The following is a 27,468-nucleotide window of genomic DNA, read 5'->3' as shown; positions in this document are numbered from 1 at the left end:
CCGCCAGTCTCTCTCCCGTAACCCTACCTCCCGGCCAGTTTCTCTCCCGTAACCCTTCCTCCCGCCCGCCGCCACTATTCCCTCTCACCGGAAATCCTCCCCTCCACCTCACCTCCCGGCCCACCACCCAGCCTCACCTCCCCTCCCCTCCACCTCACCTCCCGGCCCACCACCCAGTTTCTCTCCCGTAACCCTTCCTCCCGACCGCCGCCACTATTCCCTCTCACCGGAAATCCTCCCCTCCACAGTCGCCGCCCCGACCCTGCCTCACCTCTGTCACCACCACTATTCCCTCTCTCCGCCTCACCTCAGTCACCCCAGTCCCCCACCCTGCTGCTTTGACCACGACCCTTGGCGGCATGGATTCAGAAGAATGGGAACATCCACGTAATCGGAAAGGGAAACGGAATGGTCATCAGGCTCAAGGTAATAACAAGGTTTTATCGAAGTTTTTTGTCTCAAATCTTCCCCCAAAGTGTTCTTCGCAAGACTTAAAAGATGTTATGGGTAGCTTTGGTCGTTACGAAGGTTCCTATATTGCTAGGAAGCTGGATAAATGGGGCAAGAGGTTTGCTTTCGTATCGTTTTCCGAGGTGAAAGATGTCAAACGGTTGGAAGATGAGTTATCAGACGTATGGATCGGTTCGTATAAGTTGTTTATTGCGATTGCTCGGTTTGTGGATGGTGGGAATCTACATAGACCCGATTCTGGTAATAGGAGGAAGACGGCCTCGGTCCCTGTTTATAGGCATGCAAATCCTAGTGGTCAAACAAACCCTAGTTCCGAAGGATCCGATAGGAATGGGGTTCCCTATGCATCAGTTGGTAATGGGCGTTCCTTTGTTGATTCCTTGTTAAATCGGAACAAAGTAGATGAGATTAAGGTGGATGATTCGGTGGAACGGTTTTCTCATTGGAAGGGATGTGCTCTTACGGGGAGGGTGGTGAATCTTCACACGTTAACGTCTCTGAAAAAGTTGGTTCGGAAGCATGGTTGGAGATCATTAGAGATTAAGTATCTGGGAGGGCTTTCAGTGGTGTTGGTATTCTACGTTAGTGGGGATAGGGATGCCTTTCTGAATAACAAAGACAAATGGTCAGATTGGTTTGAGTTTTTAGAACCTTGGTCTGATAGAAATGGAGTGGAGGAGGGTCTTATCGCCTGGCTCCAAGTTCATGGGGTTCCGGCTCAGTTGGTGTTAGACGAGGTTTTCGATTTGATTGGAAGCAGATTTGGCAAGGTGGTTCAACCGGCTTCCTTATCAGGTGAAGAGAACAACTTATCGTATACTCTCATCGGTGTGTTGAGTAAACAGTGCAAACGGATTGTGGACCGGGTGGACATTAATTGGAGGGGAAAAATTTTTAAAGTGTGGGTGGATGAAGATGTAGGGGAATGGATACCGGAATGTGTAGTAGAGTTTGAAGAGGATGATGGTCCCGTTTTACCGGAGGAGGATAAGTGTGATGATAATATCGTGCAGGATGAGCCCCATAATGTGCATCGTGAAGAGGGCGAAGGTTCTCAAGCTAACGAGTTTTCTGTCAAGGAACATGCTGTTAATGGGTTGGATGGTTGTGAGAACGATAATTCTAACGTGATGGTCGGTGAATTTTCGAACTCCTATGATCTTTCTAATGAGGAGGCGGTTGAGAATGGTAACGTTGATAGCACTAACGTTTCTGTGTTGAAAGGCAAGGGACATAAGAAGTTCAGACGGAAGTCTTTATTTTCTAATCGAAGTGGGGGTAGTGGTTCTAGGGAGCGTCCTAAGAAGAGACCAAGGGAGGATAAAGATATGTTTGATCTTGATAGGTTTATCGGTATTATGCACGTGCCTTCGGATGTTACTAGGGGTATCGAGACAGGTGTTGAAGGAGAGTTCTTAACACCGGATCTTAACAAAGGGATGTCTACTAATACGGAGGTGGTTCGAGACATCGAGGGAGAGTCTGAGGAGGCCTCGATGATTGGTAGAGGTATAGATCCGGTGCAACATCAAGGTCCGATTGAGGTGGAGTTGGAGAAGACCATTGAGCTGAGTAAGGCGTTAGGCGTTGAGAATTTGCAAGATTTTGTTTCTAATGTTAGAGAGGTTCTTGTTTCCGAAGGCTATCAAGATGGTGTTCAATGAATGTTTTTTCTCTGAACATCCGTGGGTTAGGGAGTTCTAGCAAAGCCGATTGGATTCGAGGTCTTCGAGTCCATCACGAGATTAGTTTTATTGTCTTACAAGAGTCGCAATTTGTTTCCTTGGATTCTGTGGATGTGGGTCGGTTTTGGGGTTATGGTGAGTACTCTTTTGATTGGGTTCCTTCATCTGGAAGGTCGGGTGGGTTATTATCGATCTGGGATTCTCAAGTCTTTCGTATGGAAAGGGTGGTCAAGAATAATAATTGGCTTCTTGTTTCGGGCACTGTGAAAGGAAAGAGTAGCTCATATCATATTCTCAATGTTTATTCTCCTCAAAATCTAGTTACTAAAAGAGCTCTTTGGGGGGAAATTCGTGATTTGATCGAGGAGGGTAATGGGAGGTGGATTGTGGCAGGAGATTTTAACTCGGTTCGGTGTGCTGAGGATAGGCGGAATTCTTTGTTTAATGTGGGTGAGGCCAATGAGTTTAACGACTTCATTGATGATTCGAATCTTCACGAGTACTCCTTGAAAGGGAGGCGTTTTACTTTTGTCGCAGGAAATAAATTAAGCCGTATTGACAGAATCTTCGTTAATTGGGATTTTTTTATGGAATGGCCGTGTGCGGAGTATATTGCTCTCGAGAGGAATAAGCCGGATCATAGTCCGTTGGTTTTGAAAATTGGTTCTTCCAAGAACTATGGTCCCAAACCGTTTAGGTTTTTCAATTCATGGCTTGGTAGAGAGGATTTTGGGACGTTGGTTAAGAAGACGCTTGTTGATGGCTCGTTTCATGGTTCTCCGGACGCGAGATTGCTGTATAAATTTAAAGCTTTGCGTGCTGCTATTACTAGATGGGCAATCGATTGTAAAGCCAAAGAAAAGGAGGAAAGGGTTTTATTGGAGCAAGAGTTGCGGGACTTGGACCAAACCTTGGAGGTCCGGGATTTGTTGGAAGAAGAGACATGGTCTTTAAGCGAAATTAAAAGACGGCTAGGCGAGTTGGATAATCATTACTACCGGGATTTGAAGCAAAAGGCTCGTTGTAATTGGGCGATTCATGGAGACGAAAATTCTCGATTTTTTCACGGTTTTATTAATAAACGTAAAGTTTCAAATTATTTTCCGGGTTTGGAAGTGAATGGGGCGTGGGAAACAAACCCGGTTCTCATTAAAAAGGAAGTTTTGCGATTCTTTGCTGGTAAGTTTAAAGAATCTATTACACTCCGGCCTCGGTTGATTGGATATGGATTTTCGGTCTTGTCTTCGGTGGAGGCGGATTTTTTGATCAGTGATTTTTCCGTGCATGAGATCAAGAAGGCGGTTTTTGATTGCGGTGGTGACAAAGCTCCTGGGCCGGATGGTTTTAATTTTAAGTTCATTCGGTTTTTTTGGGAGTTGTTCGAGAAGGATTTTGTGGATATTCTTGATCATTTTCATAAGGTTAAAAGTTTTTGCTCGGGGGTTGGTTCGTCTTTTATCACCTTAATTCCTAAGGTAAACAATCCGTTTTCTTTGGGGGATTTTAGACCGATAAGTCTCATTGGTTGTATCTTAAAGACTGTGTCGAAGGTGTTAGTGAATCGACTCAAAACGGTTATGAATAAGATTGTCTCAGAGCATCAGTCGGCTTTCTTATCCGGGAGATATATTCTTGATGGCCCTTTGGTGGCTAGTGAGGTTATTGCTTGGGCTAAAAAGAGGGAAAGAAGAATTTTTATGTTCAAGATTGACTTCGAGAAAGCCTTTAATAATGTGAATTGGGAGTTCTTGTTGTCGGTTCTTTCTCAGATGGGTTTTCCTTCGGTCTGGTGCGATTGGATTAGTGGTATCTTGTTGGCGAGCAGATCGTCTGTTCTTGTTAATGGATCTCCTACTTTCGAATTTGGATGTCATAAAGGCATTCGTCAAGGTGACCCGCTATCGCCTTTTCTTTTTATTATTATGATGGAGGCTTTTTCAGGTATGTTGAAACAAGCCTGTGATATAGGTGCGTTTCATGGTATTACTCTTCCTAACGAAGGTCCTACTTTATCCCATCTTTTTTATGCGGATGATGCTATGATTATGGGAGAGTGGTCTTCTTTTAATTTTGATAACTTGAAACGTATTCTTCGCATATTTTACTTGTGTTCGGGGCTAAAGATTAATCTCCATAAATCAGTGTTATTTGGAGTAGGTGTAGAAGATGGTGAGATCGATATCCAAGCCGGTTTCATGGGTTGTAAGCCGGGTAGAATCCCGTTTACTTATCTTGGGATTATGGTTGGAGCTAACATGAATAGGGTGGTTAATTGGGAACCGGTTGTGTCCAAGTTCAAGAAGAGGCTTTCTAAATGGAAAGTTAATTCGTTATCTATTGCTGGTCGGTTAACCCTTATTAAATCGGTGCTGGATAGTCTTCCCACTTATTATTTTTCGCTTTTTAAGGCACCCAAGAAGGTTACCAATGATTTAGAAGCTTTGATGAGAAGGTTCTTATGGGGAGGTTCGGATGAAGTGAGGAAGATGTCTTGGGTGGCTTGGGAGGTAGTCACCAAACCTATAAAAGAAGGGGGTTTAGGTATCGCTCGTTTAGAGGTTAATAATCAAGCGCTGATTACTAAATGGCTTGGGAGATTTCTAAATGATCAGCACGCGATGTGGAGAAGAGTAGTGTTGTCTATTCACGGGACCTCGCGCTGTTGGGGGCTTGCTCCGGTTAATAATGGGGTTCCCGGGGTTTGGAAGAATTGTGTCATGTTCTGGAACAAATTTAAGGTTGATGGTGTGGGTTTTAATAGAGTGATCCGGGCCACAGTCGGGAATGGTCGCCAAGTTAGGTTTTGGACGGATTTGTGGTTGGGTTCGGCGCCGGTTATGGACAAGTATCCGTCCTTATATGCGGTAGAAAAACATAAAAATGTCTTGTTAGCTGATCGGTTGGTGGTCACTGGATCTTCTCGTCGCATTGTGTGGGATTGGCTTAGAGCTCCTTGCTCCCATCAGGAGGTGAGCGAGAAGCAGGAGTTGGAAGATCTCCTTCAAGGGGTGGTGATGGTTGACCGTGAAGATTCATGGTCTTGGGCGGTTGGTAGCTGCAAAGAGTTTGAGGTTTCGGCGATTAAAAGATGGATGGTGCGGTCCGTTGTGGACGCTGGGAGTTCCAGTTTCCAATGGAGCGATTGGGTCCCGAAAAAATGTAATATTTTTATGTAGAGGGCCGTTCTGGATAGCCTTCCAACCAAGCAGGCTTTAGCTAGACGTCATTTGTATTGTGATGATCATAGTTGCGCTTTATGTGAGAGTAATGAGGAATCGCTCGAGCACTTGTTAACCGGGTGTTCCATTTCTATGGCCGTTTGGAATGCGATTGGTTCATGGTGCAACATCCCTAGACTATTTGTGTTTTCATGTCAATGATTTGGTGGAAGTGCATAAGGTTTGTGGTGCGACGGGGAATAAAAGGTTGATTATTCATGGAATTGTCATCATTACTTGTTGGAGGATTTGGCGGGCTAGGAATGAAAAGATTTTTTCGGGCAAGAGCACTAACGTGGCAGAAATGGTTGCGGATATAAAATCTTTGGGTTTTCTTTGGTACAAAAATAGATCTAAGATAGGGGTGGTGGATTGGAAAAGTTGGTGTTTATTTGATGTAACGTGATTGTTGGTTTTGGTTTTTGGATTTCAGCGTCTTTCTCCGTCTTGGTGATAGTCGTTGGTTGTGTCTTTTTTTAATGAAAGTCAATTTTCAAAAAAAAAATCTATTATGGAGATTCAAATGTAGTGATGTTTTTGTTGTTTTTCTCTAATTTTCTTTTACATTATATAAAACTAGGATTTAGGACCCGTGTTTCGCGACGAGACCGCTAAATCAAAAAAAAAAAAAGACATGCGCAAAAACATAAAACCATAAACTCGTTGTTAGTCGACGCAAAGCTAGTCTGTATCAAGTTAATGCCAAAATAAACCCGTCAATGCCACAATATAACAAATTATCATATATATAACAAAAAAAAACTGGCACGTTACAGCCGCGAACCAATATAAATATGGTTCGTATCAGCAATACCAACACAAATTCGTAAGCATAAATTAGTAAACCAAAAAAAAAATATTTTAAAGGGGAGGTATCAACGTCGAAACGCGGATATAAAACCAAGTGTAAGGCCCCGTTACCGGTAGCCCTACTTTCGTGTTGGATTTACTCATAAACGCAGTTCTAAATATCAGAGTTAATTAAAACATTCGTGGAATATAAAAGCTTTCATAAAACATTTCATAACAAAACACGTCTTGTCTTAAAACATCATTTTGTCTTTCAAAATAAACGAAACATTAAACTTAAACGTCTTGGGTCTTCCGATGCCAGCCTCTTATTCAGTGCCACGTGTCTCCTCAAGCGAGCTGCCTCATCCTACTCACCTGCGTGCATACTAAAAGTCAGCTACGCTGAGTGAGTTCTAGTTAATCATACACTATACAATACACAAAAACTTATTTTCTTTCATTCATACTTTCATACTTTCTTTTGTATTAACTTACTTTCATATCTTATGTTATAAAGAGCATTACGCCCTACCTTCCTCGAGTATTATTAGGGCTCGGTACCCTCTTCCTCGAGTATTATTAGGGCTCGGTACCCTCTTCCTCGAGTATTATTAGGGCTCGGTACCCTCCTTCATCGAGTATTATTAGGGCTCGGTACCCTCCTTCCTCGAGTATTATTAGGGCTCGATACCCTTTTTCCTCAAATATTAGTAGGGTTCGGTTCCCTAGTTCTCGAATATTAGTAGGGTTCGATTCCCTCTTCGTTACCATACAACCTCCCTTTCCTTCTTTTGTTAACTTTATCACATTCATACACATAAGCATACATATCATACTTACCTTATACTTAGCGTTACAACCTGACAGTACGTGCAATATCCGAAGATCGTTCACGTACCGTCAAGCCATCATTCATACATATCACATCATTCACATAAGGCATACACTTATCTCTTAGGATAAGCGTATTAACAAACATATCGAGTATGCACACAGCCCCGAAAACATAACACATAAATGGGGCTAGAAACTCACCTAAACACGGTTACGTTCACCGTTAATCGTAATCCCTTTCTTCAGTTTGTGCACGGCTGACTGCATAACAAGTATACATATCAATTAACTATCACTACTCATATCATCTTTCTAGTCTTAATTACTACCCACAACGAACGGGGGTCCGGGGGCAGCGCCCCTGGCAGCGGGGTCTAGGGGCGGCAGCCCCTAGCAGGGTCCAAGGGGCAGAGCCCCTGGCTGGGGTCGAGCTGCCAGGTCAGCTTGGAAAAATTTTATTTACATTAACTGTCTTAACACATTTTTCATTAGGTTTTTAATTTATTTTCTAATAGAACTTGACTTTAGGCGAAGTTAAACCTTAGGCGAATTTAGCTTTAGGCGAAGTTGTCATCAGGCGAACTTAGCTTTAGGCGAAGTTGTCATCAGACGAACTTAGCTTTGCAGGCGAAGTTCATCAGGCGAACTTAGCTTGCAGGCGAAGTTGTGGCTGCAGCTACTGTTCGTTCTTAAATCCTTCGTTTCTTAACCAAATAACTCGATTTAGGTATCCACGGAATCGTCTGACCAGCGCCTACAAACTCCAACCATCAAATCGACCTAACATCGATGTTTAAAGGGTGCGATTTTGGCATATAGGTTACGAGTTCTTTTATCAATCGATTAACCCATCAAATCATAACCATTTTTAGTAAGTTTAGCTTTGTTGGATTCGTTTTTACCATACAAACACAGATCTATCATTTATATACTAATCCAAACCTAAACGAACAAGTTCTCGATATAAACGTACCGTAAATGAGTCGAACTACGAACACGAGCTGGTTTTGCTGCTTTGGTTCGTCACGACGGTCTAGCACCAACAAGCTCGGGTCCTCGTCTTTGGATCTTGGTTCGGGTCGTGTGTGTTTTGGAGTGTGTTAGAGAATAAGATGGAAATGAATGATGGTTTAGGGTTTAGGGGATATTTATATCCCTTAAAGCCCATGGACCTAAGGCCCATTCTCATTTAACCCGTCTCAATTAATCTAATTCCATGATCCATTCTTTACTCGATATTAATTAATTAATAACGCGAAATCACAAAACGTAACTTTCTTTATTCAACATTATAAATTTTAAGATGTTACACCAAGCGACGATGAGATATTTTTAAATCATGAAAAAAGTTTCTGTCATTTTAAAGACTAACTATAAAAGATATGAAAGCAAAGTTTAAAAGAAAATCGTTTTACCGACAAATAGAACATGTAAAGAGGACACTTGCCCAAGTTTAATATTTAAAAATATAGTTTGTTAAATATTTTAATTATTTGAAACAAAGAGTAAAAATGTAAAATAAAGGAAATAAACACCATATTTTTATCCAGGGAAAATTCCCAAAATAGGTATTTTTAAAAACAAGTTTTAAGTATCATTTGTAACGAATTCCAAAAAATAGTTATTTTAAACTAGTTGTGACGACTAGATTTTTGGTGACAACGAGTAGTTTATAAACTAGTCCCGACGACTATTTTAGGCTAAGAAAAATTCAGAGACGATTATTTTGACGCTCTAAACTTGTTGGGACGACTAATTTAGGTAAAAAAGAATAGTCTGGACGAGTTTTTATAAACTTTTTTTTGTTATTTTCTTAATATTATATTATTATATTTAATTTTACTCATAATTAGTTTTTCTTTTATAACTTTTAAAATATAAAGTTTTACTAAAATCAAAATATACCATTAAGACGTGCTTTTTATATCTACATGCCAACATAATATTTATTCAAAATCGAGCGGGTAAAAAAAACCTCAATATAAATTTGACTAAATTAGAATTATGAGTTTAAACTCATTTAAAATTATAATTATGCAACAATTATATATTACAAAAAGGAAATTCTGTAAAGCAATTGATATTATATTTTGAAATTAACAGTATATTACACGAATTAAATTGAATTTAATTGGATTTGAAATTTTGAAGTATGCTTTTGATTTAATAAAAAGATATTTATTAAGCTTGAGATGATATCAATGAGCCAATTATTCAATACACTTTGGTTAGACACGAAAACCGAATGTCACCATCGACGTCAATCCCTCCTTACCATTTCCGTAAATCTTGATGCTGCTGGCGACTTCCCAAATTTCCTAAAGCCGTCTAAAAACGTTCGGTTTCAATATAAATACGGGCATACTAAGTTAAAAAAATAACCTTATGACGACCCTCTAAATAAACAATTATGGTTTCGACACTTTTTTAGTGAGGTAATTCCAAAACATAGGTAGGTAACACTAAATAATAATAATAAAATTATGCCCATAGAAACTTTGCCACGTGGCTTTCTTCATAATAACGTGTACGTTGAAGTTTTGCAATTTTCCTCTTTATCACACAATCGGGTATAAAAGAGATTGTTTACATTGATAAGAATCACCATGGAATCAACAACAGTGCCACCTCTTACCACCAAAGTCATTCAAAATCCAAAAATATTGCGAAAACATGCATCGCTAGTTGCAAATAAGGGAAGAATTATGTTCTCAGACGTGGTGGTGACACGGCCAAGGAAGGTGTTTAGTGGTAGAAAATGGAATGCTGTGGACATAGTGATCGTGGTAGCCGTGGCGGCCATGCACTTGTTGTGTGTTTTGGCTCCGTTTACCTTCAACTGGAGAGCTTTATGGGTGGCAGTTGGATTGTATGTGATGACTGGACTTCTTGGTATTACTCTCTCGTTTCATAGAAATTTGTCACATAAAAGTTTTAAGCTTCCCAAATGGCTTGAATATGCATTTGCATATTGTGGTGCTCAAGCTCTTCAGGTAAATATTAAAATATATGTTATTTACTTACAATGTTCAAGAGATCAATTTTTGGTTATTTATAAACGATGAATTCTGTAGGGGAACCCGATCCAATGGGTGAGCACGCATCGGTATCATCATAAGTATACTGATTCTGAGAGAGATCCCCATAGCCCGATCGAAGGATTCTGGTATAGTCACATGAGTTGGTTGTTTGATGGGGAGATCATCATAAAAAAGGTAAGGACAAAAATGAGACGGTTGTCTGTTTAAATTGACATTTGACAAGTTGTACGGTACCTATAAGTTTTTTGTCATATCGTATTTTTCCATATGAGTTGGTTGTTTGATGTCACCATTATAAAAAGGAGAATTAAAACGTCTATTTTAAAGTTCGAGATTTCGTTTATGTACACATAAATCAAGAGTTCCAGAAATGTCCCCTTCAATCACGTGGCCATCGCCTCCGCTTTTCCTACTCGCCCAATGTGTTTGTTCTCTCCAATCAAATAATGCCAGCTGTCCTAAACAGGTCATCCCGATGAGTTTTGTTGAAAAAAAAAGTCATACCTTGAGTTATTGATAACAAATGGCCTACCTATTGGTCAACCTGTTGTCCCGCCTTAAAAGCATGTTGTTTACGACGTGTTTGAATGAGAAATGTCTAGAACTCTTAATTTGTTGGAACATAAATGGAATCTCTCTATATAAAAGGGACATTGTGGAAATTTTCCCTTATAAAAAGGGTAAGGTCCGTAAGGACAAAGTTATACGCACACTAGTGACATAGTATCCATATATATTTGGCATTTGATAAGCTATTTTAGAGCATTCCCAACCCATCCTCTAAAATTATGTGAGGAGGGTTTGTAAATTATAGGGTGTGGTTGTGAGTGTAAATTATAAGTTTGAGAGAGAAAGGGTAGTGATTTTTTGTAAATTTGGGAAAATGTAGTGATTTTTTTGTAAATTATAGAGTGGAGAGATAAAACTGTAATGAAAAAGGTATAAAAAATATTATTTAATTGAATAGGAGAGAGAAATGTAGTGTTTTTTAATGTAATTATATGATATATATGGATATAGGGATAGGGAACAGGATGAGAATGCTTTTATAACTTTTTCGTCATATCAAATATTTTCTATGTTATGATGAAATGCTCATACGGCCACCGCATAGGTGCTATATGAGCCTTTATATCGGATTTTATAGATCTTATAACTTTAATGAAATTGTCTGATGTGACAATGTGGTGTATATAATTTCCTTTAGCGAACTCCTAACATTAGACATTTAATTACCCACCTCACACGTTTTTGTTATAGTGTGGAGAACAAAGCAATGTCAGAGATTTGGAACAACAAACATTTTATAGATTTCTACGAACAACTTACGTTCTACACCCAATTGCCCTAGCCGTTTTTCTATATGCGCTTGGGGGACTACCCTTTATCGTATGGGGAATGGTAGGATACTTATATGCTTTAACTTCAAATTTAAAATCATAACACCATAGGAATTAGAGCAATATATGCAATATGTTCATTATTGTTAAATGTATGTTTGAAAACAGGGAGTAAGGATTGTGTGGGTGTATCACATTACATGGCTAGTGAACTCTGCTTGTCATATTTGGGGAAACCAAGCATGGGACACCGGTGATCTTTCTCGTAACAATTGGTAAGTATTTGTGGTTTTGTTCATAGATGACATTGTAGGAAACCGTTCATAAAATAAACTAAAAGTGAAAATTTTATTAATAATAATCCATATAGCATTACAAGAACAAGAACAAGAAAAGAAAATTACAATATAGAAACCAAATTACAAACATATTAGAAAGAAATAACAAAGCGAGAAACAAGGTGACTGAGGCACGCGTAAAACACGTTTCCCTTAAAACAGATTTTCGGGTCACCCAGGTGAACCCGTCTGTTTCCCAGGGTACAACAGCCTAAGCAGATTGTACTGCCGGAATTAGCCTAGCACCTGACGTTATACCTGAAACAAGAGTGCGTAAAGCAGAGAAATCTAGAAATTCCTTTGGAGTTGTGTGTGGTGTATTGTTCATAAGGTTTTTTCTTATGTTTATCAAAAACACAAACCTCTATCTATATAGTTTCCAAAGCCATGTAAAGAGTCTAGACTAATTCAATACATAATTGAATTTCTCATTCAATGTAATTGAATTGCGAACATTTAAATGGTTTTGTCATGTAGAAATCTTAAGAGTCTCTTCTAGATTATTCCTACACCATTTAAGTTTTACCACACAAACTTAAATATTTGATCTCTCATTTATCTACACTTTATTATTAAATAACAATTATATTAATGATATTAATGATAAATATAATTATATTTAATAATTTCCAACAGACATAATAGTAATCGATGAACATGTAATTGAATAGGTGGGTTGGGATATTGTCATTTGGAGAAGGATGGCACAACAACCATCACGCGTTTGGATACTCGGCTAGACATGGCTTACAATGGTGGCAAATAGATATGACATGGTATATGATCCGTCTTCTCGAGATTATTGGGTTGGCTTTTGATGTCAAGCTGCCAATACCATCTCATATTCAAAGAATGGCTTTCCCTCCCAAGACTTGATCTATGTGGCCCTGAAAAGTGAAAACCACGAGAAGACAAATTCAATTATACATAGGGTACACAAGATATTAGTAAATAATCAAAATCAATTGTCTTATCCGTCAAGCATATTGACTTGAATGTGTTATGCGAGTCTCAACAATTATGAAATAAACACCCTGTGATGACGTCAATAAGGCTTTTTATATATGTATATATATAAAATACAAGTTTGGTTTTAAACTTTGTGTTATAAACTAATCTTCTTCGTGTGACCTTTGTAAGGGAAAATACTTAGAATGTGAATGTCCAAATGCGCAAAGCGGCGAGGGCCTTATTTTAGGGGAAATGGTTAAAATCTTCTAATGTGCAAAGCTGTGTTACCGTCAGTGTTAAAGCCTAAAGGAACCAAAATAGTACGAAATTATTTCTAAAAGTAAAGGCAATGATTATTTCAAATATATGGACAAAGCCTCATGATTTTTTATACATGATCACGTGTTTGTTAATCTAAGTAGTCTCAATCTATCCCTTATCACTACACCAAAAAAACATTACATTTCTTTCTTTTGTAGTTCTGTTTAATTAAATAATATTTTTTTTATACTTTTATCATTACAGTTTTCTCTCTTCATCCTATAATTTACAAAAAAAAATTACTATATTTTTCCCAAATTTACAAAAAATAACTACATTTTCTCTCCCCACCCTATAATTTACGCTCACACCCACTTAAAATCCCACCCTATAATTTACAAACTTCCCTCACAAAAATTTAAGGAATAGGATGAGAATGCTCTAACTGAGATTTGCATGATTTTAATCTAAGAGCATTATTCCTAAGTCAAAATCCGTTCGCACCTAAAAATGCAAACATATTGATATTGAGTATCATGCTGTTTGAGAATTAGTCTCATGTGCCGTCTATGGGCCAAACTCGTTCCTTTCACACTATAAGTACTTAGCTGAAATCTTCACCAAATTTTCCCTCGACCTTTGTTCGATGTTTTCACACCAAGATTCGCGTTTAACCCCTACCTGTTCGCTTAAAGAAAGGGGGGGGGGGGGGGGTTGATAGCAGCTAAAAAGATTTCAAAATTCCAAAATACTTGACTCCGTCCTTAAATTGTTGGTAAAGTTAATTATGGAACATGTATTTTCTACTTGGCTTATGGCGAATCCTTGTGTTCAAAGTTGTATGGTTGTTAATGAAATCATTGTGAATGGCTTATGGCGATCCATATGTGTTAAAGTTGGATGGTTGATAATGAAATCATTGTGAAGTATTGTATATCATATGTGATGTGTTGGTGAAATAATGTGTGTTAAGTAAGTTATATCGTGTATTTTATGTGTTTATATGTCTTGGACACAATTACTTTGAGTGGTTTTACGTTTAAGGAGCTAAATTGGAACATATGAGATGGAATGGAAATGAAGATTTTATTGCATGGAATGATAGAGAATTTGAAGACGAAGACATGGCCAAAAACGGTGCGTAAAACGGAGCTATAACGAAAAAGTTATGGGCAAAACAGTGCGAGGGGGCTGTCACCGTAAAGCAGAGTCTGATGAACGTAGGCTATGGTCCCACCGTAGCTTACGATGGGGAGATCGTAGGCTACGGTGGCCGGGCGAAAAAACGCGATTTTTAGGTATTTTAAGCCAGGTTCAACCCTAGGCCGCCTATGCTTCTTACCACAACATAATTGGACAATTTTGGAGCCTCTTCCCATCATTCTAACACATCCTAATCATCATAATCATCCATGCTATCTTCCATTGAAGAATCAAGAGAGCTAATGAAGATGATTATGCAAGGCTAATCTGCTCGTGACCATCTCCAGGCGTAGGGTTAAGTTGTTTGTTGGATTGTCGGTACTTTAAACCTTAACTTTTGGATTTTGTTTGTGTGCTTGAAAGTGTTTTTTGGTAATCAATTGATTTTCAGTTTATCTGTTAATGATTTGTGGTCATCAACAATTAGGATTGAGTTTTAGTGTCATTGGCCTAGTTATCTTTAACCATATAACTAATGTTTCATCATTACCTAAGATTCACAATCAATTAAATTATTGTTTAGCCGTGTCAATCATTCGGATTAAGTTCTGACGATCAACATAGTCAAACATTTAGTCTTTTGGTTTAACTGATTCAAACAAAGATTATAATCCAATAGGTTTAATTATCTATCCAACTAACTTCAAAACCTGAAACCTGGAGATTGGTTACCTTTTCATAATTGTTTACAAATCAAATTAATAATGTTTTCGTTTAACAAATCTTATAAACTGCTTGACATTGTTTATCTGCCTAGTATAATTAGTTGTTAAGAATTAAACTTGATTAGCACTTTCCACTGGTTTCCTGTGGATTCGACACCCTACTTGTCCTTGCTAGTAAAGGTAATTTATAAATGTTTTTGATTGAACTTTCGACATCGATCAATATGCACAAGGTATCATTAAAACTTGAAATAGTGACACAAAATTTAAATGCAATAAAAAACGATTGCTACGAAACGACCTTTTTTTGTTGTGTATGATAATAAGATTTATCGTTAAGTATTGCATATTGTATAGTTGTTGTCGGCTAACTGAGTAAAACGCTTTTACTCAGGCGTACGTTTTGTTACACAACTATCCTGGAAGACTTAGAAGAGCGGTCGAGGTGTAAAAAGAACAAATTAGGGTTTTCATAGATACACTATTGATGTTTTTGTATTTTGTTTAACTCATTATCATGTTTTACTCAGTCAATGGAATGACGTTTCTAATTAACGCATTAATATAGTAGGGATCGGTGTGGCGGAGCCAGAAAATTTTTTCTATGGGTTCGAGATTTTTTGATGCTTGGAGTCAAAGTTTTCGGACCCAAATGGGTCGAGTTGGTCATTCAGTGAGATAAATAAAATACATTATCACTATAATAAATATACATAGTCAACATTCAGTAAAATACAAAGTTATATTTAATAAAAATATATTACATATTACAACTGTTCCCTACATATTTTTATGTTTTGAAAACGATTTATAACATCTTCAATCGTGATTTCAAAAAACAACTCAGTTTCAATATAAGAAATGCAAGCATCATATAAGGTGTCACCCATCTATGTAAAATCTAATAAAGATTCGTGGATTGAAGGCTTGAAGCAATCAAAGAAAGAATGGGCCGGCCGGCCGTTGTTGTCGTCTGGTTGAAGTCCGGTAGGTAAAGCGATGGTTGAAGCTTCAAGGCAAACTGGCGAAGGCAATGGTTGTTTTGGCCGATAGAGAAATAATTTATCAGCCGCTGAGGCGATAAGTGTTGTTTTTGTTCTTTTATTTAATTTGTACTTGGGGATTATGTCTAACTAAGAATGTTAATTATGTTGGATTTACTAGGCAATTCAATGAATAATTTGAATATTTTTTTATTATCTATACATGGGTTGTTATTGGTCCATTTAGCTTGTTAGCAATTTTAAAGTTTTTTATATTTTATAAAAAGTATATTCATTACTAAAATTTTTTATGTGTTTGAATACTTTTTTTAAAACGATACCGGGTTCGTTAGCTGAAAAAGAATGGGTTCGCTCGTTGGCTCGATACTATATGTTATATATAAAATAAAAAAAAGACCGGGTTCGACCGAACCCGGTTGCCACAATGTGGCTCCGCTAACTCGGCCAACAATCAAGTGGTAGTGGTTGTGGTGTCCGTTTTGTTAGGGCGTCGATGATGACAAGCCACAGATGGTAACAATTTAATGATAGATTCTAGTTCCTTTATACTTAAAAGTACCTTTCAAAACCCTTTCATTGATCAGTTATTACAAGTCCAATTCCTTAACAAATTTCATTTCCTTTTGAGAGAATCGTGCAAAAACCAATTCTTGAGAACATATAGAGTTGTTAAAGTTTAAGACAACAACTAGAATCTAACTTCTAACTATGCTATTAAAGCAACACAAGTTGTTTACATGACATTTAACTAGATATTCCACATCAAATACAAAGTAGATACCATGTCACTAATTCTTATTATATTACGACCATGACCCGTAAGGCTTTATAAAATTTTGAAAAATAAATTATTATGTGATACGGGTTTCTAACCCAAGACCTCATGTTTCAAAGCAAATGTGCTTACCAACTCTATTAATATGGAAATTGTGTTTGATTTCTTGAGTTAACATATATAAATGTGATTTCTATATAAAACTAAAATTATATTTAATTGTTTGCATTTGCATAATTCACAATATCACATTGCCTTCTCATATCTCTTTAATACAACCATTTAAAATTGTTCATTGTTTCTCTCCTTATTTTAGAATATAATATATTTTTATTTATTTTCTTTTAAAATAAAACCTTAGTCTTTGTAAATTTAGTTTTTAAATATGTGACAACATTTTGTTGTAAATATCATTTTTATCACACAATATTTAATATAACGATATCGGTATGAATGTTTTATTTTAAATAAATCAAATATCAAGATTTTGTTTTCAACTTAAAATTATAATAATAATAATAATCTAATGCCATAATGTATAAACCTCACAACCATAGAGAGTTTACCACGTGGATATCATCATAATTACGTGTTGAAGTTTTGCAGCTAGTATTTCCTCTTCATCGGGTATAAGATAGAATCGTCACATTGATAATAATCACATTAATAATTAGCATCACCAATGGCATCAATATCTCCACCTCTTACCGCCAAGTTCATTCCAAAACCAAAATTCTCACCGTCTCGCACAACAACTAGCACCCAAGAACACATGCATCGCGAATTGTGACGGTGGGAAGGGAAGAATTATGTTCTCATACGTGGTGGTGACACGGCCTAGGAAGGTGTTTAGTGGTACAAAATGGAATGCTGTGGGCATAGTGACCGCGGTAGCTGTGGCGGCCATGCACTTGTTGTGTGTTTTGGCTCCGTTTACGTTCAACTGGAGAGCTTTATGGGTGGCTGTAGGGTTGCATGTGGTGACCGGACTTCTTGGCATTACTCTCTCGTTTCATAGAAATCTGTCACATAAAAGTTTTAAGCTTCCCAAATGGCTTGAATATGCATTTGCATATTGTGGTCTTCATGCTCTTCAGGTAATTAATATTAATATTTTATTTCCAATATTCAGGAGGTCAATTTTTGGTTATTATAAACGATGAATTCTGTAGGGGAACCCGATCGAGTGGGTGAGCACACATCGGTGTCATCATAAGTATATTGATTCTGAGAGAGATCCCCATAGCCCGATCGGAGGATTCTGGTTTAGTCATATGAGTTGGATGTTTGATGCGGACACCTTTACAAAAAGGGTGAGGTCAAAGTTACATATACACCATTATTAACATAGCATTCATATATCATTGACATATCACAAGTCACAAAGTCCGTATGACTCTTCGTCAAATCATATTTTTCCTATGAACAGTGATGAAACGGGGGGAAGGGGTTGAAATTTGACTGATGTGATAGTGTGGCGTGTTAGAAGTCATATGTCCCATATGATGTGAAAGTATGTGCCATCCCGTATGTTGTAACATGAGTTTGCAAAAGTCATGAGTTGTATAGCGTCATACAGCCCACATGGACTAGCACACATGCTGACGTGCATATTTAAGGGTGTATATAATTTTGTTCACTAATTCGTTACATTACGCATATGATTACCCGCTTGATCACATGTTATTGTTACAGAGCAGAGAACATCTCAATGTCAGAGATTTGGAGCAACAACCATTTTATAGATTTCTTTGAACAACTTACTTTGTACACCCAATCGTTCTAGCCTTTTTCTATATGCAATTGGGGGACTACCCTTTATCGTATGGGGAATGGTAGTACGCTTGTATGCTTTAACTTCAGATTTAAAATTTCGTAACCAAAGATACGAGAACGATATATGCATGCTCGTTATTGTTCAATACCAATGTATGTTTGTTTGATAACAGGGAATGAGGACAGTGTGGATGTATCACATTACTTGGTTGGTGAACTCAGCTTGTCATATATGGGAACCCCAAGCATGGGACACCGGTGATCTTTCTCGTAATAATTGGTAAGAATTTGTGGTTTTGATCATAGATGACTATAAACGTAATCAATGAACATGGAACTGAACAGGTGGGTGGGGATACTAGCATTTGGAGAAGGACGACACTGTCGGAATTATGGACCGGTTCGGGTTAATCAATACGGCCAACCGGGTTATGACCCGTGAGAGTTACACCGTGAGGTAACGAGCCATTGACCCGCTTAAGTTAGTTAACCGGGTTAGATACTTTAACGAGATGAAATTACATGGAGCGGGCTTTGGAACAAGAAGTGGACTTGTTGGCCTATTAGGTTTATAACTAACTAAGTTGGTTAAACCTAATGATAGGTTGTATAAACACATGATGTTTTATTAACCCTAAGCCAATTAACAAGTCCTTATTCCTTCCTCCACCCAAGCCGCCGCCGGCCACCTGACCACTGCCGTTGCCCAGCCGTGACCGGCTGCTGCTCACCGCCGCTGCTGCTGTCACTGCTGCCGCCGCCGCTGTCCGCACACCACCACCGCTGCTGGGTTGCCGTCGTGCACCGCACCGTTGGTCGTTGGATCTCGTTGTGTCACCTAGCTCGGTTCGTTAGCCTACGGTGTCTCAACCGGTTAATTATTAACCGAGGTAAACTTAAATATGTCATTAGTTTAATTATATATTTAATGTTTTGACTCGTACTCGTATTGTCTGTAACCGGATCCTGTCGGGTTTAGTTTCGGTGCCGATTAATTATATCCATTTCTCTGCGTATAACTATAATTAATAAGATTAATTATTATTAACCACGTTTATTGAACCGGTTTTAATAAATAAAATTTTAACTAATTACCACTGAAACCCAACAGTGGTATCCGAGCCTTGGTTACAACATACGAGTCGAATCCGGTATTTCCATCGGTTCTACATCATAAACTTCAAGGTAGTTGACGTTTTTTGATCTAGATAAAATATTAGGGCAATTTTAGTTTGGTCAAAAATTTTATTTATTTTATTTGACCAAAATATTGCCCGACTTATTTTTCGTTGAATATGTAAATCTGGCCCGACCTTGTTTGTTTGGTTGAATGATTTTATTTTGGCCATATGGATGGTTCAAAAGTTGTATTTAGTTTTCGGTTTTATTTTATGGTTTTTGGCCACTTTGATGGTTCAAAATTGTAATAAATAGGGTTTAGTTTTTCATTACTTGTATTAGTGTAATTTTGTAATGAAGAAGACCCAAAGGAAACCGAGGAAGAGGACAAGCTCATGGAGTTCTTGAAGTAAGTGGGAGTTACCAAAGATGACGGGATGCACCAAAAGTCTATCCTTGTGGTTGTTTTGGTTGTGACCCCTTGACCCGATTGATCTTGCTAATAGGCTCTAGCAAAGTCAATCACTAATCTTGGCCATTTATGATTTACATATTCTGTTTGCTATTTTGGTTGCTTGCTTTATAATACCACCAACCTAATACCAAATATATTAAAATAAATTAACCAATCAAGTTTTGCAAAATTCAACTAAATTTAATTTTCCATAACAAATAACTTAATAGGTAAAACTATTAACTTAAAATTGGTTGGTATTATCACGACAAACTTAGTTTTAATAGGTTATACAAAACTAAGTGTCCTGAGAGATGAAAGGGTTCATCAAGTTGTCTCGATCAATAAAGTAAAACTGGACTTTTACTCTATTCGGTAATATTTAAAATTAATCCCAAATTAAATCAATAATCTATGCCATCCTACTATAAGTCACACTTGAGGCATACTGCGAAATTTCAAGTGTTTGGAGCTACAGCACCGCACTTGATTTCTAGCCTATCCCTTCAAGGTGAAAGGGTTTCGTTGACACATCCGGCTCTTTTTACAAGTGACTATACTAGGGCGACTATCACTTTACTCTCTTGTTACGTGCTACAGCTGTCTGGAGACTAAGGTGGGCATAGATGAGGCTAAACGTATCTACTTAGGCAAATGTTGTCTTAACAGGCCTCATAAACGAGAGTTGTGCTCTATTCACAATTGGCAATCGTTGTCTGTCTGCCTAACCACTTACTAATGTTGTGTGCTACAGCTGCCATTTGTAACTGGAAGCCAGATTCTCAAGTTCCTATTTACTAATGTTATTGGGTCATTAATAATAGGATTAAAACATCGAAAATACTAATAAAATTTACTTTTGCTTATTTTAAATAGATGTCTACTGATAATAACTCCTCATTCACTCTCAAGGCTATCATTGAGAAAGAAAAGTTGAATGGCACCAACTTTCTTAAGTGGCACCGCAACTTAGGACTTGTTCTCAAGATGGCAAAGAAGCACTATGTTCTCGATGGACCTGTTCCAACCAAGCCTGAAAACAATACTGCTGATGCCAAGAGGGTTCTTGACAAGCATATGGACGACTCGGCTGAAGTCGCCTGTATCATGCTAGCCACCATGTCTTACGAGCTTGCAAAAGGCTTGGAATATTTTGGTGCCTATGAGATGCTTGAGCAACTCAAGGGCATGTTCCAGAAACAAGCCCGTCAAGAACTCTATGACACCATGAAGCAGCTTATCAGCTGCCGAATGGAACAGGGATCACCTGTTAGTGCGCATGTCGTCAAGATGAAAGGGTACATCAAACAACTAAGGAAACTTGATTATCCCCTGTTAGATGAAATGGCAGCGGATTTCATCCTGAACTCTCTTCCCAGCTCTTACGACCAGTTCGTAATGAATTTCTATATGAATGGCTGGGTGAAGACAGTGCCGGAGCTTCATGGAATGCTCAAGACGACTGAGATGAATATTCCCGCTAAAATCAATCAAGTACTTATGGTTCGATCTGCTGGTGTTGTCAAGCCTAAACCCAAGAACTAGGGTCATAACGGTAAAGGTAAGAAGAAGGTTACTGTTGCTGCCAGGAATGCCACCAACACTAAGAAAGGTGTTGCAAAGGTACCACCGTCGCCTCCTGAGGAGCGCCAGTGCTACAAGTGCAACAAAATGGGACACTGGAAACGTAACTGTCCCGACTACCTTGCTGAGCTGAAAAGGCAGAGGACCAATGGTGAAAGCTCCTCTAAAGGAGCCTGAAAACTGGAAGAAACTGAAACAAGGCAGCATGGAACTCATCGTTGGTGATGGGAAGAGAGTCCCAGTTCTTGCAATTGGCACATATCGTTTTGCTTGTCCGTCTGGCCTTGTAGTTACTTTGGATAACTGTTTGTTTGCACCTGGTTTGACCAGAAACATTATTTCAGTTTCTTTACTATTTGAACAAGGATTTAAATACGTTTTTAATAGTAATGTTATTTCTGCCTACTTGAATGATATCTTTTATTTTGAGGCTAAACCTCGAAATGATATTTATGAGTTTGATGTTCAAATAAACAATAATGTATATAATCTTTCTAAACTTATCAGATCTGGCATCAATGATACATTTCTATGGCATTGCCGACTTGGCCACATAAGCAAAGCACGAGTTAAGAGACTCCAATCCGAAGGGATTCTTGAATCCACAGGACCAGACTCTTTTGATGACTGCGAATCCTGCTTAGCTGGCAAACTCGCCAAAGGCTCCTTCACTCATAAGAATGAACGAGTAAAGGATCTGCTTGGCATCATACATACTGATGTATGCGGTCCCTTCAGAACCATGTCTAGGAATCATGAAAGATATTTCGTTTCTTTTATTGACGATTACAGTCGATATGCCTATGTGTATCTCATGAAACACAAGCATGAAACCTTTGAAAAGTTTAAAGAGTTTCAAAACGAAACGGAAACCAACTCGGGAAAACCATCAAAATGCTTTGATTAGATCGAGGCGGAGAGTATCTCAGCTCAGAATTCATACATCATCTGAAAGAGCGTGGAATTGTTTCACAGCTCACTCCACCCGGCACACCCCAACACAATGGCGTGAGCGAGAGGAGAAATCGAACCTTGCTAAACATGGTCCGATCAATGATGTGTAGAACTAACTTGCCTCACTCCTTTTGGAGCTTTGCCCTTTTGACTGCCGCCCGCATTGTCAATCTGGCTCAAACTAAAAAGGTAAGCAAAACCCCATATGAGATACGGCATGGGCAAAAACCCAGTTTGTCTTTCCTTAGAGTATGGGGATGTAATGCTTATGTCACTAGTGATTCTGACAATAAGCTCGATCATCGCGGCGTAAAAGTTGTTTTCGTCGGATACTATAATGATGTAGTCTAAAATATACATATTATTATATATATTCCTTATACTTTTGGATCCTTTTGAGCCAAGTTTTTATTGAATATTATTATTAGTTGGTTCATATTTAGATTTTAACGTTTTTATGAGACAATGAGCTAAAATAGAATATTTTTATTGAACTTGAGATCAATGAGTAAAACTTCAAGAATATTTGTTTACCATGATTGTTATTTTTCTTAGAATTAATTTCATGTTATTCATCTTAAATTAATTACTTAAATAATAAACATAATATATTTAAAAATCAATTATGGGCCGTCCACTTCTTTACTTTGAACCAAATGTGTTTAAACTTGAATTTAATAAGATTTCTTTATAATATATGGATTGGTATTGCAGCCCAAACGAAGATGGGTTTTTAACAAGATTTGAAAGTAGGTCAAGTGGGCAGGAAACTTTGACTTGAAGAAAAGTCCACGGCCAAAGAAAGGGACATATAAAAACAAGAGTTTGGTTTTTTATAAAAGGGGTTTTCGACATTAGTTATATTTATTTTGGATAGAGGCTGCCGTGGGTTATAGTGAGACGCAAGATCGGAACAGAAGGAAGCCGAAAAAGAAAAAAAGAAAACCTTGGTTCAACCAAATAGCATACGGGTTCAATACCTACTCATCCAAGCATCTTTATTATTTGGTTTGAATTCATTATTTTTGTCATGAATTTATTACTTGAACCTATTTATTTTCTTTTGTTCGTTTGTATGGTTATAAGCTAAACCCATAGACCGCCTAGGTTATGATGAACCTACTTTAATGTTTTGTTTTGACTTGGGATTATTTATTGTTATGGTTTTTATGGTTTAGTAAAAGATTTACTTATATTAAATTGATGCGTATGAATGCTTATGATTGTTTGATGAGTTTTATTCCATAGCTTTCCTTGATCATTGTTTGTCATATGATAAGATTGCTATTAGGTCGATTACTTTGTGTTCTTGATTATTTTATGATTGATGTCATGATAAGATCATAGGAATAATATTGTCAAATAAACCTAAGTGTGCTGCTAACCTAAAATCTGTAAAGTGCTAGGTTATTGATAGATCTTTATTATTTAATCTTGCTAAATTTAGTTCTTCGTAAGGAGTCCGTTTAGGGTTGATTATTTATTATTGTCTATTAAGTCAATTAAATATTTTAAATTGCCTTTGATTTCCGCGCTGTAAGGTAGGATTTCGTATAAAGGAACTATATCATAGTTAATTAGGTGATCGTAAGGGAACTTGATTTTTAATACTGGTGTGCGTTAAAACTTGTTATAAACCCATAGGTGTCTCTTGAGAAGGGTCAGGGGTCCTGCTCGGGTTTTCTTTTAAGTGTCTATTTTACGATCCCAGTCCATAACTAAATATTTTCCCGGGTTAATTCATTACTGAAATTTAGGGGATTCTAGCCTAGGTAGTTTTCTCATCATCATCTTATTTTCACAACAAACTTTGTTTTCGTTTAAATTACTTATTTTCTTAATTAGTTTTTAATTATAGTATTAAATTAGTTTTTTTAATAAACCCCCCCCCCCCCCCCAAATAAATATAACTAATTAGTCGTGTTTTGTAGTCAAGTCTAATTAGCTAATAAACGTAATTTAGAGAGTCTCGTGGGTTCGATATCCGGACTTACTTAGCTTTACTAGAGTCGATCGGTTCACTTGCCGGTTAGTAGTTTAGTCGAGTTTTAGAGAGTCTAGAGTATTACTTAGTGTTTATTTTTAGTTAATTTAGTTAATAAATATTAAACTACTTCAAGCACATCATATAACCAAAGCGGATATTATTTCTTCCATCCTGATACAAATGTGATTTCTATCAAAAGGAATGGCCACTTTCTCGAGAAGGAAATTCTCGATCGAGGAACTGGAGATAATATTGTCGATCTTGAAGAAATTCAAGAAATAAAAACTACCACTAAGGAAGTTGGAACGTCTGATCAACAAGTTGTTGTTGCTGATACATCGGACATGAACACAAGCGTTCGTAGAAGTAATAGGACTCGCGTACCAAACTCTAAATACCTATGGCATCTAGATGGTCCCGAGGTCCTCTTAGTAGCCGAGTCAAGCGACGAACCTACTAATTACAAATCTGCTATCTTATATCCGGAATCTGAGAAATGGCAAGATGCCATAAACGCCGAGATGCAATTTATGCGTGACAATCAAGTCCGGAACTTGGTTGAGCTACCCCCCGAGTGTCGGGCAGTAGGGAGCAAGTGGATTTTCAAGAAGAAAACTGACATGCATGGAAATGTGCAGACTTATAAAGCACGGCTAGTCGCGAAAGGTTTTACTCAAACTCAGGGTATTGACTATGATGAAACCTTCTTGCCCGTTGCTATGACTAAGTCGATAAGGATATTACTTTCCATAGCCGCGTACTATGACTACGAGATATGGCAAATGCATGTCAAAACTGCTTTTCTTAATGGACATCTTTCTGAAGATGTCTATATGGTTCAGCCTGAAGGTTTTGTCGATCCTAAATATCCTAAAAGGGTGTGCAAACTGAATAAGTCTATTTATGAACTTAAACAGGCATCTCGCAGCTGGAATCTTCATTTTGATGAGAAAATCAAAGAGTTTGGTTTTATCAAAAATGAAGATGAGCCTTGTGTTTACAGAAAGGAAAGTGGGAGCACTATATCATTTCTCATCCTGTATGTGGATGACATACTAATCATTGGAAACAACATCCCTATGCTTAAGGAATTTAAGAACTGGTTGGGCTTTTGTTTCGCAATGAAAGATCTTGATGAAGCTGCTTATATTCTAGGAATTAAGATCTACCGAGATAGGTCTAAGTGGCTTCTAGGGCTGAGTCAAAGTACATACATAGATAAAGTAATGGCACGCTTCTCTATGGACAACTCCAAGAAAGGAGCTCTCCCTATGGCTAAAGGAACCGTGTTGAACAAATCACAGTCTCCGGCAACGAACATTGAAACTAAGCACATGCAAGCAATTCCATATGCTTCAGCGATTGGTTCTATCATGTATGCTATGTTATGTACTAGACCTGACGTCTCGTATTCACTGAGCATGACTAGTCGTTTTCAGCAGAACCCTGGCATTGCCCACTGGACTGCTGTAAAGAACATTCAAAGGTACCTGAAGGGACGAAAGACATGTTCTTGGTGTTTGGAGGAGTGGAAGAAGAACTCACTGTAAGGTGTTACACTGATGCTAGCTTCCAGAATGACGGAGATGTTTCTCGCTCATAATCTGCTTGGATGAAGAAATTCATAGCCCACCTCGATCTGGTTCCAAGTTTTTTGAAACCGATCGACGTAATATGTGATAACACAAGAGTCATTGCTCAAGCCAAAGAGCTCATATCTCAACACAGGGCCAAGCACATTCTAAGTAAGTTCCACTATATACAAGATATACTGGAACGAGGAGACATCATAATAAGCAAAGTAGACATTGATCAAAACCTAGCTGACCCGTTCACTAAACCGATGACTCAGGATAAGCATGATCATCATAGAGATGCTATCGGTCTTAGATTAGCTAGTAGTTTGTTTTGATTTAGTATTTGGATGTGTTAACATTTAAACAGTTATACTTTTGAGTTCTCTTTTGATTTAATGGTTAAATGCAAATGTTGAATAATATAACTGTGTTTGATTTTAATACGTTTAATCCATGAATATTGTATTCTAAATTATCCGTAGTCGGTCAGACTCGTGGAAACGACTCTGAATTAAGACTATTCTGACTTTGGACTCAAGGAGTTGACTTCCAAACTCACAGACCTCATTATGAATGACGTTGGATGTATGATGTGGTCTAAAATATACATACTATTAAATAAATATTTTCTACACTTTAAACTGTTTGAGTTAGTTTTATTGAATAATACTCCTAACTGGTTCACATTCAAATTATAATGGCTTTAAATGACTAAGAACTAGTTAGAAGTAAACTTGTGATACTATGATAATAAATTATATTCATAATATTCTTAAATATTACAAATGCATATGCCACTTTTAACTCACGTAAGTTATTTTTAGATGAAAATATTATTTTAATCAATTAATTCATTTGTTTATGTAGGAAATTGATGTGATGTATCTCCAGGTCTTCGAAATAATTTAGTTGGTCAAAAGACAATATGTTAAGCTTGAAATTTTGTGTGGTCCATGATTGATCACGTTTGTTGTCTGGTAGTTAATAAAAAAAAAAAGCATATGGCAATTTAAGTGAATTAAAAGAAAGCATTGGGCTTGGGCCGTAGACATCATTGAGGCGGTTGTGATAATTAAAAAAAGAGAGATGCCAAGGGTTATAAAAACTGTGAGGAGACACGGACAGAAAGTCGGACGCCAATCAAGAGGAGGGTTTCGACAAAAGGCCAGCCGCAAGGAAGAAGAGAAAAAAAGAAAGAAAGGAAGCCTTTGGTCCGAGCAGAGAGCGTTAGGGTTCAACAACCACTCATCCAAAAATTCTTATTATTCGGCTTGAATTTATTATTTTCGTCATGAATTCATTATTTGAACTTACTTATTTTCTTTTGTTCTTGAGTATGGTTGTTGGCTAAACCCCTAAACCACCTAGGTTTATGATGAACTTTTGTTGACGGTGGATTTTAGTTTGGACTTTGCTTTTGTTATTGTTTATGTTTAAGT

General features: G+C 37.6%; 1 protein-coding gene and 1 pseudogene across 1 annotated transcript; both read left to right on the top strand.

Moving 5' to 3' along the window:
- Window positions 1-9,699: 9,699 nt before the first annotated feature.
- LOC143530975 (palmitoyl-monogalactosyldiacylglycerol delta-7 desaturase, chloroplastic-like) lies at window positions 9,700-12,613 on the top strand. The gene is made up of 5 exons (XM_077026378.1): window positions 9,700-9,993; window positions 10,075-10,215; window positions 11,302-11,442; window positions 11,550-11,656; window positions 12,391-12,613. The coding sequence occupies exons 1-5, from the start codon at window positions 9,706-9,708 to the stop codon at window positions 12,593-12,595; spliced, it is 882 nt and encodes a 293-aa protein (XP_076882493.1). The 5' UTR covers window positions 9,700-9,705; the 3' UTR covers window positions 12,596-12,613.
- A 4,774-nt stretch (window positions 12,614-17,387) lies between these two features.
- Window positions 17,388-18,638, top strand: LOC143531026 (palmitoyl-monogalactosyldiacylglycerol delta-7 desaturase, chloroplastic pseudogene; annotated as a pseudogene).
- The last annotated feature ends 8,830 nt before the right edge of the window (window positions 18,639-27,468 follow it).

The sequence above is a fragment of the Bidens hawaiensis genome, unplaced genomic scaffold, assembly GCF_021521415.1.
Source record: "Bidens hawaiensis isolate Kalapana, Puna unplaced genomic scaffold, B.hawaiensis_p1.1 tig00009070_1, whole genome shotgun sequence".
Lineage (NCBI taxonomy): Eukaryota > Viridiplantae > Streptophyta > Magnoliopsida > Asterales > Asteraceae > Bidens > Bidens hawaiensis.
The sequence above is the reverse complement of the archived record's forward strand: the minus strand, read 5'-3'. Positions and strand labels throughout refer to the sequence as shown.

What these genes read in the sequence shown, in the direction of transcription:
- LOC143530975 (XM_077026378.1), top strand. Translation starts at nt 9,706, where the DNA reads ATGTTCTCAGACGTGGTGGTGACACGGCCAAGGAAGGTGTTTAGTGGT. An exon ending in GGGAGATCATCATAAAAAAG is followed by an intron (nt 10,216 to 11,301) that starts GTAAGGACAAAA and finishes TTTTTGTTATAG; the next exon opens with TGTGGAGAACAAAGCAATGT. An exon ending in CCTTTATCGTATGGGGAATG is followed by an intron (nt 11,443 to 11,549) that starts GTAGGATACTTA and finishes GTTTGAAAACAG; the next exon opens with GGAGTAAGGATTGTGTGGGT.